At 44.1% G+C, this 17,218-nt stretch overlaps 1 protein-coding gene across 6 annotated transcripts in view; it reads right to left on the minus strand.

Moving 5' to 3' along the window:
• Positions 1-607: 607 nt before the first annotated feature.
• AFF1 (ALF transcription elongation factor 1) overlaps positions 608-17,218 on the minus strand; it is a 146,857-nt gene continuing 130,246 nt past the window's right edge. For 3 of the 6 annotated variants that reach the window (XM_053404127.1, XM_053404125.1, XM_053404128.1), the window contains 11 exons: positions 15,920-16,017; positions 15,563-15,601; positions 13,037-13,310; positions 10,854-10,945; positions 10,002-10,065; positions 8,300-8,436; positions 7,604-7,675; positions 6,571-6,664; positions 5,629-5,672; positions 4,388-4,617; positions 608-3,171 (listed from right to left, as the gene is read on the minus strand). In XM_053404127.1, the coding sequence (XP_053260102.1) occupies positions 3,050-3,171; positions 4,388-4,617; positions 5,629-5,672; positions 6,571-6,664; positions 7,604-7,675; positions 8,300-8,436; positions 10,002-10,065; positions 10,854-10,945; positions 13,037-13,310; positions 15,563-15,601; positions 15,920-16,017 (1,266 nt within the window). In that variant the 3' untranslated portion in view covers positions 608-3,049. The remainder of the gene's footprint in view (positions 3,172-4,387; positions 4,618-5,628; positions 5,673-6,570; positions 6,665-7,603; positions 7,676-8,299; positions 8,437-10,001; positions 10,066-10,853; positions 10,946-13,036; positions 13,311-15,562; positions 15,602-15,919; positions 16,018-17,218) is intronic. The other 3 variants (XM_053404130.1, XM_053404129.1, XM_053404126.1) reach the window with 2 other exon arrangements.

Here is a 17,218-nt window from a genome sequence, read left to right on the forward strand (position 1 = left end):
CATGTAAAATAAAAAGAAATTGCAGAACATGTCACACGTAATTCAGCTTGGCTTCTGTGAACGTTAAGAGGGAAGCTGTGCTCTTGTTTGGTTCTGGAATAGGACATCCCTGGACCAAATCAGATTGGAATCTTTCTGTTCATTGGTTGGTTGAAGGAGGAGGAGGGAAAAGCCTATGTTCTTTGCTGCTCATCTTTGCATCACCCCACAAACGGTAATATAAAGTCAGCAGCATAAATGGATTAAACAGGAACCAATGATCACTACCCCTTGGATAAAGTGCTCAACAAGCAGGTCAAAAAGTGGGTCCCTTGACAACCGGGGATTCTTAAGCTCAGGGTGTGTTTTAACAGAGCAAAAGCAGCAACAAGGCAAACGGCACTGAGTCGGATGCCATTTAGCCAGGAGAGGGGAGCAGAGAAAGGAAGAGAAAGCCAGTCCTGAGAGGAACATGATTTGGAAAAGAGAAACAAAATGAGTTTAGTGTGCATTTGCTTCTTGGCCGGACCCAAGAGCTTACTAGGATAAGACACCTGGGCGCAACCATAATTGCTTTGTGTGTCCTTTCCCAGGAAAGGGCAAGCACCTGATATTTGGAGTTGCCTCCTTTTCCACATCACTTCTGATTGGAACCTGCTCGTGTAAGGAGCTAAGCATTCAACAGAAGCTCTGGAATTTGGTGGCCTGGGTCTGCCCAGCAGCCCCAAAGCAGAGGAGGGGCAGGGGAGTGTGAAGAGCCAGGGGTGGGGCAGGCATGGGACATTGCTAAACTCTTCCCTCCTCCGGCTGCATTGCACCAAAAAAGCAGGGTGCCAGACAAGTTGTTCCCTCCGTGGACTATTCTGCCACACATCAATGAAGATCCTGGCTGCCTGCCCCTAAGGAACAACATTAAACTGGGATGAAAATCTGGAACTTGCTCCCCATTGGAGAAAGTGGCTTTTCCCTGAAATCAACTAAGGCTTCAACTTTCCATGAGACCGGCTTCCTCATGCTGACCTTTTGCTGGGCTGTGTTCCCCAGAGGGGAGCTGCAGGAATACACCCTACTATTGAATCACAGAAGCTATGAGGTCCATTGACATTTTAGCAAACCCTACAAGTACATAACAGGTCCTTCTAAACAGGAATACTGCTTCAATGCTGCAGGGCAGTTAGCTGTAGTTTTATATGGGACAAACATGTAAGAATGTCAGACTGACATTTTAATATCAGGAGTCAGCTGTAAAGGAAACTGTGATGCCGCACTCAAGCACAGTTTATTTGGAAGAGATTCCCACTGCTCTGTCATAAAGCCAGGTGATGACATGAGCAAATGGGACAGTTAAGGCACAAGTTGGGAGGAGAACAGAAAAATGGGTCCTTGATGAGTTTTAGTCTAAACAGAGAGCAGTAAATAGGCCAGAGGTGCTACAGTCCTGAAGACCCTCTCTTCAATTGGGACTTTTATAAAGACACACAAGGATATGCTTGCAAATCTAAGACAATTGCCATTTACTCTCCTTGAACGTGGATTGAAAATTGGCCAAACAGATAGGTTCCTGCTGAGGAAATGGAAGTATTTTAAAAAGGAAGGGGTTATGCCAAATCTTACGGTCAGGTGTCATTCTCGCCAGTAGACATGGAAGTTGGGCATCAATAACCAGTGCAAACAAAAACCGAACCAGCCATTTCAGAGAGCGTGAGATGGCGTGCTACGAAGTTCTTTCTGCTTTAATGATCGAAAACTGAAAAATAATCTTACTACAGCCAGGATGAGCCCTCCTGACTGCCCAACTCCTCTTTTCCTGTGCTAGCCAGGGACTCCTCAGATTCCTGCTTGTGCAAAAGAGCCACCATGAACTGTGCTTGCCCTGTAAGACCAAGACCAAACCCCTTTGCTGAAACGTCGAGTGCGTCCACTGTATGGACTACAGGGGAACTGAAAGAACGGCGTTTTTTAAAGTACTGAAGACAGTGGTTGCAAGCAATTCCAGTTCAATTCATTAGTGCAGTATTGCTCAACTAAATTTGTAGGGGAGGGGAAACCAGCCCACCCACCCCCACCTTGCCACCCCATAGGGAGGGGGTAAACATACCTACACTGTGCATCCTCTATTCACAAGAGGCTTCTGACAACGCAGTCCCGGATTTCCTGTTTCCCATACAAGATTGTCAATGCCCCACACGCATGGCCGCAATACCACAAAACCACGACAGCTGGGACTGGCACACTGCTGTCAGCACAGGTAGAAAGGAAACCAGGGAAGAGGCAGGGGCTGAGCAGGCCAGCTACAGAATCTGGGTATGCCTGACACGAGCTACAAGCCCACCCATCAAAGGGGGGGGGAAAGGGTAGTAGTGCAACAAATAGCTACGGCTGGCAAGTGGAGAGAGAGAGGGAAGGAGGAAGATAGCTTTGCCATTTTGTATTTAGACGAAAGTGGGGTCTTGCTGCTGGATAACCCTGCTTCCTTTGTGAGTCTCTGTCCATCCCGCCCTCCAGGAACAAGAATACATGCTACAGATTGCATTTTGTGGTTTACATTTAAAAGAAAGGGGGGGGGGAGAAGAGAGGCAAACAAATCTGAAGCCTATGCTGGGCCCATGGACGTTGCATCCTTTGAGGTGTTGCAGAAAATTCTTTGGGAGACGGTTTTCCTTCTCACCGGCACTTCTTCATGTGTGTACGTTTTTTTTCCGTTTTTTGTCCTGCTGGTTATTCATGTAACGAAATGTTTATAGACCATTGACACATTGAACCATGACGGGAAAAAGAGAAATGAAAAAGAGAACATTGCACTTTGTCCTTTGAAAAAAAGAAAGAAAGAAAGGCACCCTCCACTTTTGAGGCCTCTTCTCCACTTCTTATCTTCCAGGTGGCCTATTGGCACCGTAGCAAATATAGTCCTTAAAGTTTTCCAGTGGCGCCAGATCCCCTACCACCAAGCTCCATCCATCCTTGTTCCAGGTGCTTATAAATCCCTACAAGCCAGCCAACCAGGCTGTTTCTGGAGGCTTTTCAAAGTGCAAAGAGTCCAAGGCAAGGGTCTCTCGCCTCGAAGCACCAGTTAAGGCGTACTTGGTTGCAGTCTCAGCCACTGCAAACCCTGGCGGGTGTAGTGTACCAGTTCGATCATAGTGCTGTTCAGCGAGAGAGGGCAGGCGGCAGCACTGAGCTCGGAGAAAAACTCTGAGAGGGAGAGAAAGAGAAAAGAGGAAATCTGGCGTCACACGTTTGGCTCCTTGCAGTCTGCACAGCTCAGGCATGGAAAGGGTTCGGCAGAAATATAGGAGGCATTGTTCAAGCTGCCTAAATGCTTAGCTGAAAGTACCTCACTCTTAAAGACCTTCATGGGCAGTGTTTTCACCATAGCTGTTTACAGGCAGCACTATCTGCCTGCTCCAGTTCTGCAGCAGGGCAGGGGGGGGACCCCAACCCCACAGAACGTAATACTTGGTATTAGGAGCAAAATTCAGTTTCACAGGAATCTCAGCTTGCATTTGAACCCCAAAACATCTTCCTAGTCCAGATGTAGATTAAGAAAGATATGCTTGGATGCTAAAAAATATTTTGGGGGCGGCAGTTTCCCCAGCACCCTGCAGAGCTCCTTGCTTCACAGTATGACTGAGAAACAAAGTACATTATATGAATTATATGAAACTGTGCTAATGTACTTAATCTGATTCAAACTGAATCCAGCTTTCCCTGGTACATGATTTTGATTTTGTTTTCTTATTTTTTAAGAACATGGAGAACATACTATTCTGCCTCCTAGGAATATTATCAAGGGGCAAAGAAAGGTGACTATGACCCCCCCCCTCACCCAATAAATCTTGGTGACTTACAAGTTCCCAGTAACAGGAAGTGAATTAGACAATATTGCAGATATTCTGCACCCCAAGGTTGTCGCCAGAGACAAGCAGAGCCTGAACATGTCGTTTCAATTTTGGGAGGATCAGAGATTAAATGTCCACCAGCCATAAGATAACTCTACCTAATTTGACTTGCACTGGCTCTTTACCAAGAGACCACCTAAAATTAATCTCCTGCTTTGCTTACTGAATGACTGCCACATTTGTCTTTACTTCTGCCTTTTAGGATCCCATGCATTCTGACCAGTGCTAGATGAAACTAGCTGCTAGGTATTTCATTTCAAAAGGGCAGGCAGAAACAGTTACTACTGTTCATTTGCCTTTGGACTGGCAGCCGCTCTTCCAGAGTATCAGGTAGCAGAACTGGGAATGGCCCTCTGCCTTAGGTCCCAGATGCCACTGAGCTTATTTATGCGGTTCTCCCTAACAATCTTGCCAAATAATGTGCAAAATAGGCCTCCCGAGGGAAAGCAAAGCCTCAGGGTGCTGCATGGACTGTGTCAGTAGAAACTCAGGAAAACAAAAAGCCTTACTCTTATTCTTCCTGGCCAAAACATCAGCTTGTTCCCAGAAATCGTAGGCATAGAGAATATAGGAAGTGATGCCAACAAAGGAAGAAGTGATGGTTGGGATAAAGTGAGGAACGTTGACCGAGGAGCCAATGCTTCCACTTCCACAGCTGCTGGCGCTGGAACCTGTCTGGGAGCTCACAGAGCCGGCTGGAGAGGGCATAGGGGAAAGAGGGGACGGTGTGCCTATACTCCTGAAGGACAAAACACAAGAATCGCCATATATACCACCAGTTAATTCAGGAGCTGAGTTTCATTATCTTTAAGCAAACAGAGAGCCAGGGCTGGAGGGGGAATGGAATGGGATGTCCCGGGAGAAGCCATGGCCAACTGGAATACTAAACAGAAGCGCTGGGTGCTGCAATGGTCCCACTTGCCTTTGCTGAAAAAGACATCTATGGAAAGACACGTTCTGGCATTCTGTTCTTCTCACACACATGCCCTCCACTGTACACTCAGACCCCAAGGCTGAATACTTGCTTTGTTCGTTAATATGCAGTTTTCAGCTAAGAACCTGAGCAGTTGGGAGCCACCGTCATACAATCAGTTATTCATTGCCTTTTGCCTTATTGTGCGTAAGAGGCAAACACAGCCAGTTCAAGTCTTATTTGCCACAGTTTCTGCAAGGAACTCTTGACAGGAGTGGTCTAACTAAGCAGTGTTCTTATCAGCTGAGAGGAGCAGTGGTTCACTGGGTGGCTAATTCCAGTTGGGGAGCGGAAACGCAATGGCAGTGGCTGTTGTGGCATTAAATTTAAAATGGCAAGACTCAAATTGCGCCTCCTATATCACCACCAACAATGTAAATGGGTGGAAGAGAAGTGTGCTTTCCATCTAGTGAACTTTAGTGCTGAAGTGGGATCTAGGCCAAGTTCCATAGCCCAATTTCTGTTCCATCACATTAATAGACAGAGCAGACTTGAGGGAAAAGGATGGCAGAGCCATCTTTTACCCATCTGCTCAGAAACAATTCCTAGTCTGTTCAGTGAACCTTCTAAATAAGTGGGCATAGGTTTGGAGCCTAAAAGTATAGTTACAACCTTCAGGAGGAAAAGCCATCAGAAACCCCCAACTCACCCTCTTGACACTAAACCAGCCTTAAACTTGCCATGTAGGTACAGCATGAAACTTTTATTATGATTATTTCAAAAATCAGGTTTCAAGCTTTTGTAACAAGGGAAGGATGATATAGATTTCAGTATTACCTGGCAACACACGGAGAAGGTGCTTGTGTAATTCTAGAAGAACTCTGAAACAAGGAATGGAATTCTACTCAGTTCACATTTGACACCAACTTGCAACCAGTTCCAACATTGCATTTTTAACTACACCTTGTAAGATGCTATGTATTCCTATTGTTTGAGCTCTGTTTCTTCCAAGAGAATTGTCTGGATTGGGTAAGGTAAACAATGGTAACTTGAGGTCAGTCTGAAGTGAGAACGAGTGTTGTGCCTACACACAGCCTCATTCACTTGCCTCAATGTAAATCTTGGGGGGTTTGCTAAAACACAGTTTCCTGTTATGTCCAAACTGGGAAACTTTGGTCTAGCAAACCAGGATCAAATTGCAGCTTGCAATCCTGATCTGTGAAATGTAGTTTTAATGGGCTGGGAAACTGTGGTTCAACAAATCAGAAGTCTTGCAGCAAGTCTTGCAAGAGAAGGGAGGCTAGAACAGGAGGGAAAGTAATGCAGGCACAATCCTTCTGGGTCTGATAAATCTTTTGCTTATTAGACTAGCAGTGTGACTTCTGAACTTAGAACCAAGAGTCTGTTCTGACAGTATGTCCACTGGCCAGATTATACAGCGGTATCCTCATGTTAGCACACTACCTTGTGAGCGATTTACAAGATCCCTATTATCCTTTTGTAATAAAAGAGAAAAAGGTACAACACAAGCGGGGGGGGGGAGAGAGACACCAAAAGGGAGCTATGATCTTGCATGAGGTTCCCGCTTCAATGTTATGCTGCTCATGCAAATAAAGCGGAGTATTCAGCGCAAATTGCCCACAAAGTATTGTTGGATCTGACCCAAAGACTGATGTCACAAAGCTTCTGTTTTTATTTTTAAATCAAAGTTCTGAAGCTGCGTTAGAACCAACCCCAAGTCCCTTCCAAAATACGACCCACAACGTTTTCATTCTCTACCTTGAAGTGTTCAATAAGGGTCCGGGAATACTTTATTGCTGTGTCCTTCTTGTAGCGAAACATTGCCATGTACAGAATGGCTTGGCAGCGCATGCTGTGAAAACACAACCAACATTGAGCATATGAAGCTAACTTATCAGACCTTTGGTCCACCTAGCTCATTACTGTCTGCACTGATTGGCAGCACCTCCCCAAGACGGAAAGAGATCTCTCCCACCCTCTACTAAATGAGTCTTTTAACCAGGTATGCTGGGGGCTGAACCCAAGAACTGCAAAGTATGGGATCTGCTACTGTCCTGAAGCTGACTAGAACTCAAGACTTGGGGCATGCAAAGCATATGCTCAACCACTGTGCTATAACCTCTCCACATGAAAACAAAATATAAAAAATAATAGTTTTATTACTTACACCCTGTCCCTCTGGCTGGGTTTCTCCAGCAACTCTAAAATAGTGAGGGCATTTTCACGGCAACCCAGTGAAGCCAGGGCTGGTGGGGAAACTGGGGGCTGGGGGGTGGTTTTATATCCAACTTTTCCAAATGGGTGTCACATACAGTTTCTTGACAATCTTTAAAATAATTCTGGATCGCTCTCGCTACATTTTTTAAAATTAATTTGCTGTTTTAAGAAACAATGTAAAACACAGAAGACAAAAAAAATGATATCCTAACTTCCTTTTAATGGTATTGTACACTGGGTAAACATAAGGGTTTTTCCTACATTACCAGCTTATCATCGAACTGTAGAGTTGGGACCCCAGGGGTCATCTAGTCCAGCCCCCTGCAATGCAGGAATCGCAACAAAACCATCCATGACAGATGACCATAATAAAGGAGAGTCCACAACCTCTTAAGGGAGCCCGTTCCACTGTCAAATGGCTACCACTGTCAGAAAGTTCTTTCTAAGGTTTAGTCAGAATCTCCTTTCATGTAACTTGAATCCATTGGACTTAATGTACCTATATTTTTCTTTTAAAATGCCCCCCCACCTTATTTCTTAAACTAGAACGCTTGAAAACAGAAGATCCACTCACCAAAAAACAATGAAGATTTTTTCATGCGTGTTTGTTGAAGAGTCCGCAAAGTATTTTAATGTCATTATGAATCTGTGAGAAAGCAAAAGATAAAATAAATGGCTGTTTTTAATAATCAAAACATACATCCTGACTTGCTTACTGATTCCAGATAGTCCTGCTGACATTGAGGAAACTGTGCCGATTTAGAAAACTGATTATTTAGCCTAGAGTGGAATGGGGGAGGGCTTACTTATTTTTTCTCATTTAGATAGCCCACCTGCTATCTTCAAGGCAAAGTACAGTGGTACCTCAGGTTAAGAACTTTATTCGTTCTGGAGGGCCATTCTTAACCTGAAACTGTTCTTAACCTCAAGTACCACTTTAGCTGATGGGGCCTTCTGCTGCTGCCGCGCAATTTCTGTTCTCATCCTGAAGCAAAGTTCTTAACCCGAGGTACTATTTCTGGGTTAGCGGAGTCTGTAACCTGAAGTGTCTGCAACCCAAAGCGTCTGTAACCTGAGGTACCACTGTATATAGCTGTAGATTTCTCCATTTTGTAATGGCGCCACTTCTGAGCTCAGGTCCTTCACCAATGCAAAGCAAAAAGTGCAAGAGGGTAGGGAAAAGGCCCCTAGTGTAGGAAGAGTAGAAATTGGGAGTATGAGCATAAGGGGACGTGCTTATTACCAGGCAAGGAAGGGGTGTCCCACTTACTTGATGAGGTCTATGGTCTCTGCGAACATGCTATAGGCTGGCTTTGGTGAGAGGGGATCAGATTCCATGGCAATGCCACACTCAATCAAGGATAGGGCTGCGTCCAAGTACTTGAAGGCCTTTCCAATGTCATCTGTCTGTTGGGGAGAAGACAAACGGTGGTCAACTAACAAGGGTTCAATGCTCTGTGCAATCATTTGGACTGACGCCAAGAATTTGACATGGGAACCTCTAGCCTCATGATGGCAGCTGATTGCCATTTGAAGGCATTCCCCCTGCTCCCCCTTTAACGCCCACATACACCCTTAACATGCTTAGCTATGGTTTGTTTACTGCAAACAAGCAACAATCTGAAGTCCTCCTTCAGTGATTTTTTTCCAAGCTTAATTTTCTTGGGGTGGTTTTCCTGGAGACAGCAGCTAGGGAGACAAGACCTTTCCTCCCTCCAGCTTCAGTCTCCAGGAAGATCACCCGCCGCTAACAATTAGGCTTGATAAATATATTTCTGTTGGAGCCAATGGGAAGCCTTTTTCTCCAGGCAGGGGGCAGGGGGATGGGACCCCGCAGTCTCCAGGGATGGCTTCTCTGGGTGCATGTGACCCATGGGCAACCCATTTGTAATCCATGCCCAAAACACATTGAACAACTGGGCAGATGTGGGTCCCAAGAATGGAACGGAACGGAACTGTGCAAAAGTTTAACAAGACCATTTCAAAGGATGCACATTATATTTTGAAGCACCAAATCTATTCACTGCTTGCTGTTAAGCATGATTACATCATCCAGTGGAACACAATGCACTCAGAAACTGGTGCATCTAAGAGGGAAGAACTCATTACTGCTGCTTAAGGTAAATGGCGTTATGCAACCAGACTAGCTTTCTCTAATCAGCAAAAAGCTTTTTAGCTTTTTCAAAGCAGGAGGGAAGGACCAGGGGCTATTAGAAAGCAAAGAATTTACTTTCATAATCGAATAAGCAAAGTCCATGTATGCACATATTGGTGCTGGCAAATGTCAGCGACTTGACAATATGCTGCTATGCCCTTTCAGAACATCCCAAATAGATGGCTGGGGTTGATGGGACTTGTAGTCCAAAAGCAAATGATGCGCACTAAGTTGGGGAAGGCTGTGCTATGTGACTTGAGTAGCAAACATGTCTTAAGTGACTATTCCCTATATTCTGTCCCACTCCAAGCAACAACCAGAAACCAAACCCAGAATTGAACTTTGTAGCCTTCAGAATGAGGTAGCAGAATGGGCTGTACACCACCAGAATGTGGGGTACGCCACTTTCAAACATTCCCCCATATTTTAAAAAGCAATGGATAGAATGGTATAAACAGCTCGTGTCTGAAAAGACTGTTGGAGAAGCAGAGCTGAAGTGGGGGTGGGGAATGACAGGGCGGAAATTATGTCCCAAGCCAAGCACTCTTGGTGTTGTTAATGCCTTGCCAAGACCACAGAGGCCAAAGGGAAGTAGCCTCCCCTGCCACAGAAGACCATCACAGAGCACCAGGCCTGAGTAACACAAGCTGTTCGTGTCGTGAACCATAACACTGAAGCCCAGATTGAGCAAATGCAGGAAATGAGTTCCAACCACAGAATTTCTACACTTTAATTAAGTAGAAGGGAGTTTAGTTATCCGGCTGCTCAGAACTTTGGGCAAACTTTCTTGCATCCAGCACTAAGTCAAAGCACTTACCATTGCGTCGGCTTTGTGCCTCAACCTTTTGGCCTCGTTTAAGTGAAATTCCACTGGATGTTGTCTGAAGTGAGACACAAGACAGAATGGGATTTTTCAGGTTTTTTTAAAAAAAGTAAATGAAATACTAGTTTTGAAAAATGTACGTGCTTTTGCTCTGCACAGGTTGAATTAGTCAAACCTCTTAACGTGCATTAATGAACTCAGATCTTTTACATCAAAGAAACTACCTACTTGCCTAACACTTGTCAAGACATAGAGAGAGAGAGATCTTTATGTGTGATGTCTCTATGCTTCTCCAACTAAAAGACTCCCTGCATTCAATAAACTAGCATGAGGGAGAGAACAATGCTAAACTTCTCTCCCCAGTATGCTAATTTAATATGTGCAATGATATATTTTTTAAACCGGGAGGAGAAGCACTTGAAAATGCAACCCACGCTCCTGAATTTTCAAGAGATACACTACAGGGTTCTAATACCTTAATATGCCATAGTTTCAGTCATGCTTCCTTGCTTGAAATACAAGAGACAAAGGATACACAGCATCCTCTTGGTTCTAAGTCTGACTGTTGCTATCATATATACCCTTTGAAAATTTAGACTACATCAGAAGCTGTAAAAATAGATCGAGGGGTCCATGTGTACAAGCCATATGAGGGGAAAGTTTGAATGGAGAAGCAAAATGACATCTATCTGGACTTTGGTGGGGTAGGGGAGACTTCAAAAAAAAAAAGATTTTTTGTTTCAGAGAATGGCAAGCTAGGTGGTTGACAAGAGAAGAAAACAAGGAAAGTAAAACGAGAGCTCAAAAGAGAACTTAACCAGAAAGGAACAGAAACTGCATTCTTACTTGTGCGGCTTGCCCTGAGGTTTCGTTGGCTTGGAGGTACCATTTGGCAAAGAAGGCACTGGGAAAGGATTTGGAACATCATCTGCAGATCTCTGGGAAATCAAAGAGGAAAAGGCATCAAGTAAGTTATGTACTCAGAAAAAGATAGCCACATCAAAACTTTTCCTTTCCAAGATGAGCATGCATTTATTTGTTCCAGGACATCTCTTTTCACTGCATTTTTTAACACAGCATGATGAGGAAACTTGGCTTCTGACTAGAAATGTTCCAACAGGCTGAATATTTTCTAGAGGGTGGAAAAGAATAAGTCACGGACTCTCTCCCCAACCCCTTTGATTCAAAAGCCCCAAGTGAGCATGAACTTGCATCTAGTGTTAGGAAGTAAGATGGCTGCTGCTCACCCACATGATGGGTGAACTGTCGGAATCTCCACTCGGCCAAGCTGATAAAGCTCATCTTCCGGCCGAGCCTTCGGAATCGCCTCCAACAATAATTAATGACCTGAGCCTCTGATAAGGCTCCAAGGTACATTCCCCCATTCAGCAGAGTTTCCAGCAGCATGCAGAAGTGATGAGATTTATGGCTACATGCTATGCTTTATTTCTAAGCATAAGAAATATACATCCTCTCTCTATGAAAGCAGAGAGCAGCTGAAACAAAGGAAGAGGAAAACCAGTACGTCACATCCGTCTCCCTTCTCCCGTGAGACTTCCAACAGCCTGGACTGTCTCTGGAATGTAAACAGAGCCTTGTGACTCTAAGCAGCTGCTCAGTGGCAAAACAGAAACTAACATGAACAGCCTACTGAATTTTTTTTCAGCTGGATGCAGGTGACAGCAGTTCTTAAGGCTACACTCAGAGAGGTCTGAAGAATGTGGTTCTGAAGGTTAGCTAGCAGAATTGCCCCTTGTTTCTAAAGCAGCGAAACATTTAACTTAACATTTGCGAACAACAAACAAACTCAAATAACCGATTGATCAGTTGATCAATAACACACTGCTACAACAAATCCAGACCCTCCCATTTGGGAGCAGGGTTTAAGGGTTTATTTTCTTCACTGCTCTTCCTTGCTGTATGTGTAATTGGCATGCATACTGGAAAAGAACTATGAAGAAATCTGTTTTAAAAAGTGAAAGACAAGAACGATGGCCTCATTTTCAAAACTATTTGAAGCCAAATTGCACAGCAATGGTTCTGCCTTTCCAGTTGTACTTCCTGACAGAAGGGAACAGTCATGAAAACAGAAAGAAACCTCTGCTGGATCAGGCCAAGGTTTTAGCTAGTCCAGCACTGTTCCAAGAGGAGCAAGCTAGATGCCTCTGGAAACTGCACAAGCAGGGCTTGAAAACATCAATCCTACCCTTCTTTTGGCTGCTAGATGCTATTACAAGGTACAACGCATTGAAACATGGATATTCTATTTATTTATCATGGTCAACAGCCACAGACAGACCTCCTCCCCCAATGAATCTATGCCATGCTTTATAAAAAGCCATTTTAGGTGGTGGCCATTATCGTAACTTGGAGCAATGAATTCCATAAATGGATTATGTACCAACTTTGGATTGGTATACAAGCTACAATCTTTCCTAGATCAGGATAACTTTGCTACAACAACTCATTCATTATTCGATTACTGTATTTTGAGCTATGTGGTACAAAGCTTTGGTACACTTTAAGTGAAAAGTGGTATTTAAATCTTTTTAAAATATATTATATATATAATAAATAAGTGTGATAATATGTGTGATACCAAGGAGTGAACCTGCAACACGATGAATGTATTTTTAAACACTTCAGTATTATTCATTTATTATTAAATTTATATACCACCTGTCACGACAGAGTGGTTTTTGTTATAAGTAACACCAGCCTGCTTGCTCCACCTACCCCCCCACCCCACCCCAGGGGGAAAAGAGACAGAAATAAACTAGGCAGAAAATGTTGAACGGGAAACTCACTGAAAAGGGGAAAGTATATACAGTAGAGGCAGTTCCCAGACTGACAGCTCTTGCACCAAACAGTTATTAATAGTAGGGGCTGCTTGGGAGACTGGAGCAAGCCTTAAAATGTCCCCCAAATAAGTATTTGAAACCTTCTCCCCTGAGCAGCCCAAGGTCAAGCCCTTTAAGGAAGAGGTCATCATCAAAGGCTCCAATTGCAAATTAGTCATTGACACCTACTTTGTTGCTTTTTGAGCTTTCGGAAGGCTTCCCCTCCAGTTTCCTGTGCTTGGAGGATGAAGAATCCTTGTGGCTTTCCTTGCTCTTGGCAGTGCTGATACTGAGACCAGGAGGCTGGCTGCAGGCACCGCTTTCATTCTTTGGCCTCTTCTGGGCCATCTTGGCTGGTTTCTGCGCAGGAGACAACGGTGGTGGCGGCGGCGGTGGCGGTGGCGGCAGCGGCGGCGGCAGTGGCATCTCTTGTGTTTGTCTCTCTACTGATGGCTTTGAAATCCTGGAGAGGGCGAGTCAAATCAGTTTTAAGCCATATGGCTTATTGTAAAGCCTTCATTGGTGGAAGGGGAAACACAGGGGCTCTGTTTATTTAGTGGGAGATGCTGCAAAACAGACAGCTGAAAAGACTTCATCAAGAGCAGTGGGGAGGGGGAATTAGGGACTTTCTGGCAATTCATTTGCACATTAACCATCTGCAGAAGCCAAACATGTATCCGGAATAACACACCCTTGGGCTTTGTCTCTAAAGCAGAACTGAAGCTAAGGATCCGATTAAATGTAGCTGCTGGGAGACATAACAATTTGGTCCCCACAATGTCTGAGGTCCAAAGAGCTACTTTCAGGTGGACCCAGAAGTTTGGGCAAACTACTAGGTTTTTTTTTAATTTTTGCTTTGAATGTCCGGGACAAATGTGGAAGAACTTAAGAAGCTATCCTCCCATTTCAAAAGTGGTTTGCCATCATAGGAACATGGCTGTTGTTCAAAGCCCCCCTGCAGATGCAGAACCATTTATTATTAGTATTATTATTAGTCTGTGCAGGGAAACATTTGGCTTTTAAACAAAATAATTTTGTCAAAAGGACTCCCAGTGTCATTCTTGAACCCTTTCAGATCCATGGCTTAAGTCACAGTAAGTCATTTTGTGTACATTGAACATAGATTTCGTTTGTGATCTCTGCACTACACAGGGTCAGAAACTGGGGCAGCGACTCACAGTTGCAATGCTAAGAATTCTCTCAGCCAGACTGAAAAGTGACCACAATGCAGTCCTTTTATAGCACAACAAGCAAGTTTCAAACAAAAGACACTCAGAGGTACCACCTGTTCCTATTTTCCTTCTGCTCAAGATTGCAATCACCCTGCATACATATTTATCTATAGAATCCTGCCAATTACTTTAGAATTAAGTAAGACAATGGATTGGCAAAGAACGTTAAAATATTGTCAGAATGCAAAATGATTATTCGTAGGAGTGCAACGATAGTAAGAACATCCGGCACAATGTGCTCTTTTAAGATTCAAAGGATTTGTTGTTGCAGATTCTAGTATGGCCACCAGAATTTTTGTATCTTTAACTACTATTTATTTGGTGCACTTATATGCTGCCTTTCCTCCATGGAGCTCAATGCAGAATGCATGGCACTCCTGCCCAAGATTTCACCCCCAAAACAATCCTATGAGGTAGTTTGAGCTAAGAGATAGTGGCTAACCCAATATGTATTCTGAGCAAGGATCTGAACCTGGGTTCCCGCAGTCCTAACACCCTAACCGCAACATAGCACTGGTCCTCCGTGAAACTGCAATATTCATAATACTTTGTTTTTCAAAGTCCAGTACCAGGCCTGGATATGTTACATAAGCTTTATAGGCAGAACTGGGAACGTGAAGCTGTATCACACATGCTCAAATCTAACACTCAAGACTAGCTCTTTGGAGATTATCTTGGTTTAATTCAGTGTTTCTCAAAGTTGGGTCCCCAGCTGTTGTTGGACTACAATTTCCATCATCTCCGACCACTGGTCCTGCTAGCTAGGGATGACAGCAGTTGTAGTCCAAAATCAGCTAGGGACCTACATCTTGTGGCTGGCTAATTCCACAGTTCCACAGCACTTTGCAGAACTATGTTGCAATGTAGACCAAAAACTTCTTGATAGTCTGTGGCCTGGTTCAAAAGTAATGGTTCAAAACCATGATTTCCTCCTGCTAGAACAGGCTGTGGCAAACCCTTCCCTTCTCCATGCACTAACAGAGGAAGTTCAGAGCTTCCCATTTTCTGTCCCCCATCATATTTGAATGTGGGAAACTGTGGTTTGTTCTAACCAGGTCCAAAACATGATTTCAGGGCCCTTTTCCTTTTAAACGAATAAAAAACTGCAATAAGAAATGAGAGTAAAGTTCGAGAAACAATGGTTTGATTTATTCTTTATGTAAAAACATGCTGCATCCTCATCACAATTCACTATGCCCCCGATCCAAATATGCACATGTGCATATGCATCCATGTGCATTAGCCAGGGCTGCAGGAACACTCCCTCAGTAAGATATTTCCACATGTTACCAAGCGTTGTTCTGTAGGCGAAAGGGCAGGACTCCCTGTTCTAAGCACCCAAACTGCAACAACTAAATTGCCTGAGCTCTTCCCCTTCTGGCGAGAGTTAAGAACACACAGATCCCAGGCCGCATCAGGGTTTAGGGATTTGGTGCCCGAAGCCTGGGCAATTTTATAAAGTTTTAAAAATAAGTGTCCTTACCAGCAAGCCTTGGGATCTACTAGGTGCCTCAGATTTAATCTAAGGGGAAAGAACAGTTTGAACAAACGCAGCACTGATAACAAAGCAAATATTTGCTAACTGTTTCGTAACATGCATATTAAACAACACCATGTATGGGGGTTTCTGGATATTGCCAGCACAGTCCCAACAGCCTTTAGTGGTGCAAGTAGTAGAAAAGGTTAGACTCCTAAAACTGAGACAGTCACAGCCACAATAGCCATGCTGTAGACTTAGGCCATTCTTTAGCCAAAACAATGATTTATTTATTTTTTAAGCTGAAAGCACAAAAAGGGAGCCACTGCCCCCCACTTATTTACACGAGAACTTCATACTCACTTGTTTTTACTGGAGTCTTTGTGACCTGACAACGGGGGTAATTTGGTTTCTCTATCCATCTTGACTTTTTTCTGATCGTTTCTCAGAGAATCTTCCTGCTGATAAAAGGACAAATGCAGAACATGACAGTATTATTATTATTGTTGTTTACTGGATTCCTTACCTGCATTTCACCAAATGGTCTCAGGCCAGGTGTCAATAACATAAAACACAGTGTTAAAATCAGTCAGCATTGTTGCTGTTTTTCCAGCTAACAGCAAGTGGCCTGGGCAGCTGGATCAGATAAGGAGCCACAGGCTTGCATCCATGGTTTCCCATGCAGCTAAGATATAAGCACAGTGGAAGGGTGCTTCTATGTACATAGTTTTCCCAAGCTTCAGGAGGGCCTAAATGCACAAGAGAGAGAAGCTACTGGAGGCCTGTGGACAAACTCTGTTCCTCAAGTAGCCTGGCTGATCCCCAAGTAGCTCTGCCACCCTCCATCACCCCTTCCTATTATGCATGGACACAGGAAAAGGGCTCTTCTAACATATTTGGATGAGATTTGTACAGCAAGAGGCTTCGACGAGGCACTTGCCTTCTTCTGTATCACAGCTGTTGAGTTCCTCCACGCAGAAGAGGAGGAGTTTGGACTTGATATCCCGCCTTTCACTCCCCTTAAGGACTCTCAAAGCGGCTAACATTCTCCTTTCTCCTCCTCCCACACAACAAACACTCTGTGAGGTGAGTGGGGCTGAGAGACTTCAGAGAAGTGTGAGTAGCCCAAGGTCACCCAGCAGCTGCATGTGGAGGAGTGGGGAAGCGAACCCAGTTCACCAGATTATGAGTCCACCGCGCCTAACCACTATACCACGCTGGTCAAAAACAGCTGAGGGGCCTAAAAGGAGAAATTGACCCAAGCCTTCATTGCTGTTCACACTGCCACTGAGGTGAGGAGGTTAAAGACCTGTCCACACAGCCCTCAAGCTTCAGGGGTAGTGAATTAACCGACAATAATCTTTCAGCCCTTCCGTTCTTGCTCTTCAGTTGAAAATGTGGCTGGTGGGGCTGTTAACTGCTTGCTAGAAAGTGTTATATCTATAGAGATGAATGTGACTGACTTCATATTGCTCCCCCACAAAAAGTTGCCAATCATTTTAATCAGCATGTGACATGCTGATTTGAAAATGTAATCCTAGTTAGCTAATTTAACAACATCTATCAGGACTGGAATTTCCAGTCTTCTTTCTTATTTGGGGGGGTGGGCTTGGGGAACCGACTGATTTACTCAGCGGTCCAAGCAAGAGAGAAATCTCTACC

This window comes from Podarcis raffonei, chromosome 9, assembly GCF_027172205.1.
Source record: "Podarcis raffonei isolate rPodRaf1 chromosome 9, rPodRaf1.pri, whole genome shotgun sequence".
Lineage (NCBI taxonomy): Eukaryota > Metazoa > Chordata > Lepidosauria > Squamata > Lacertidae > Podarcis > Podarcis raffonei.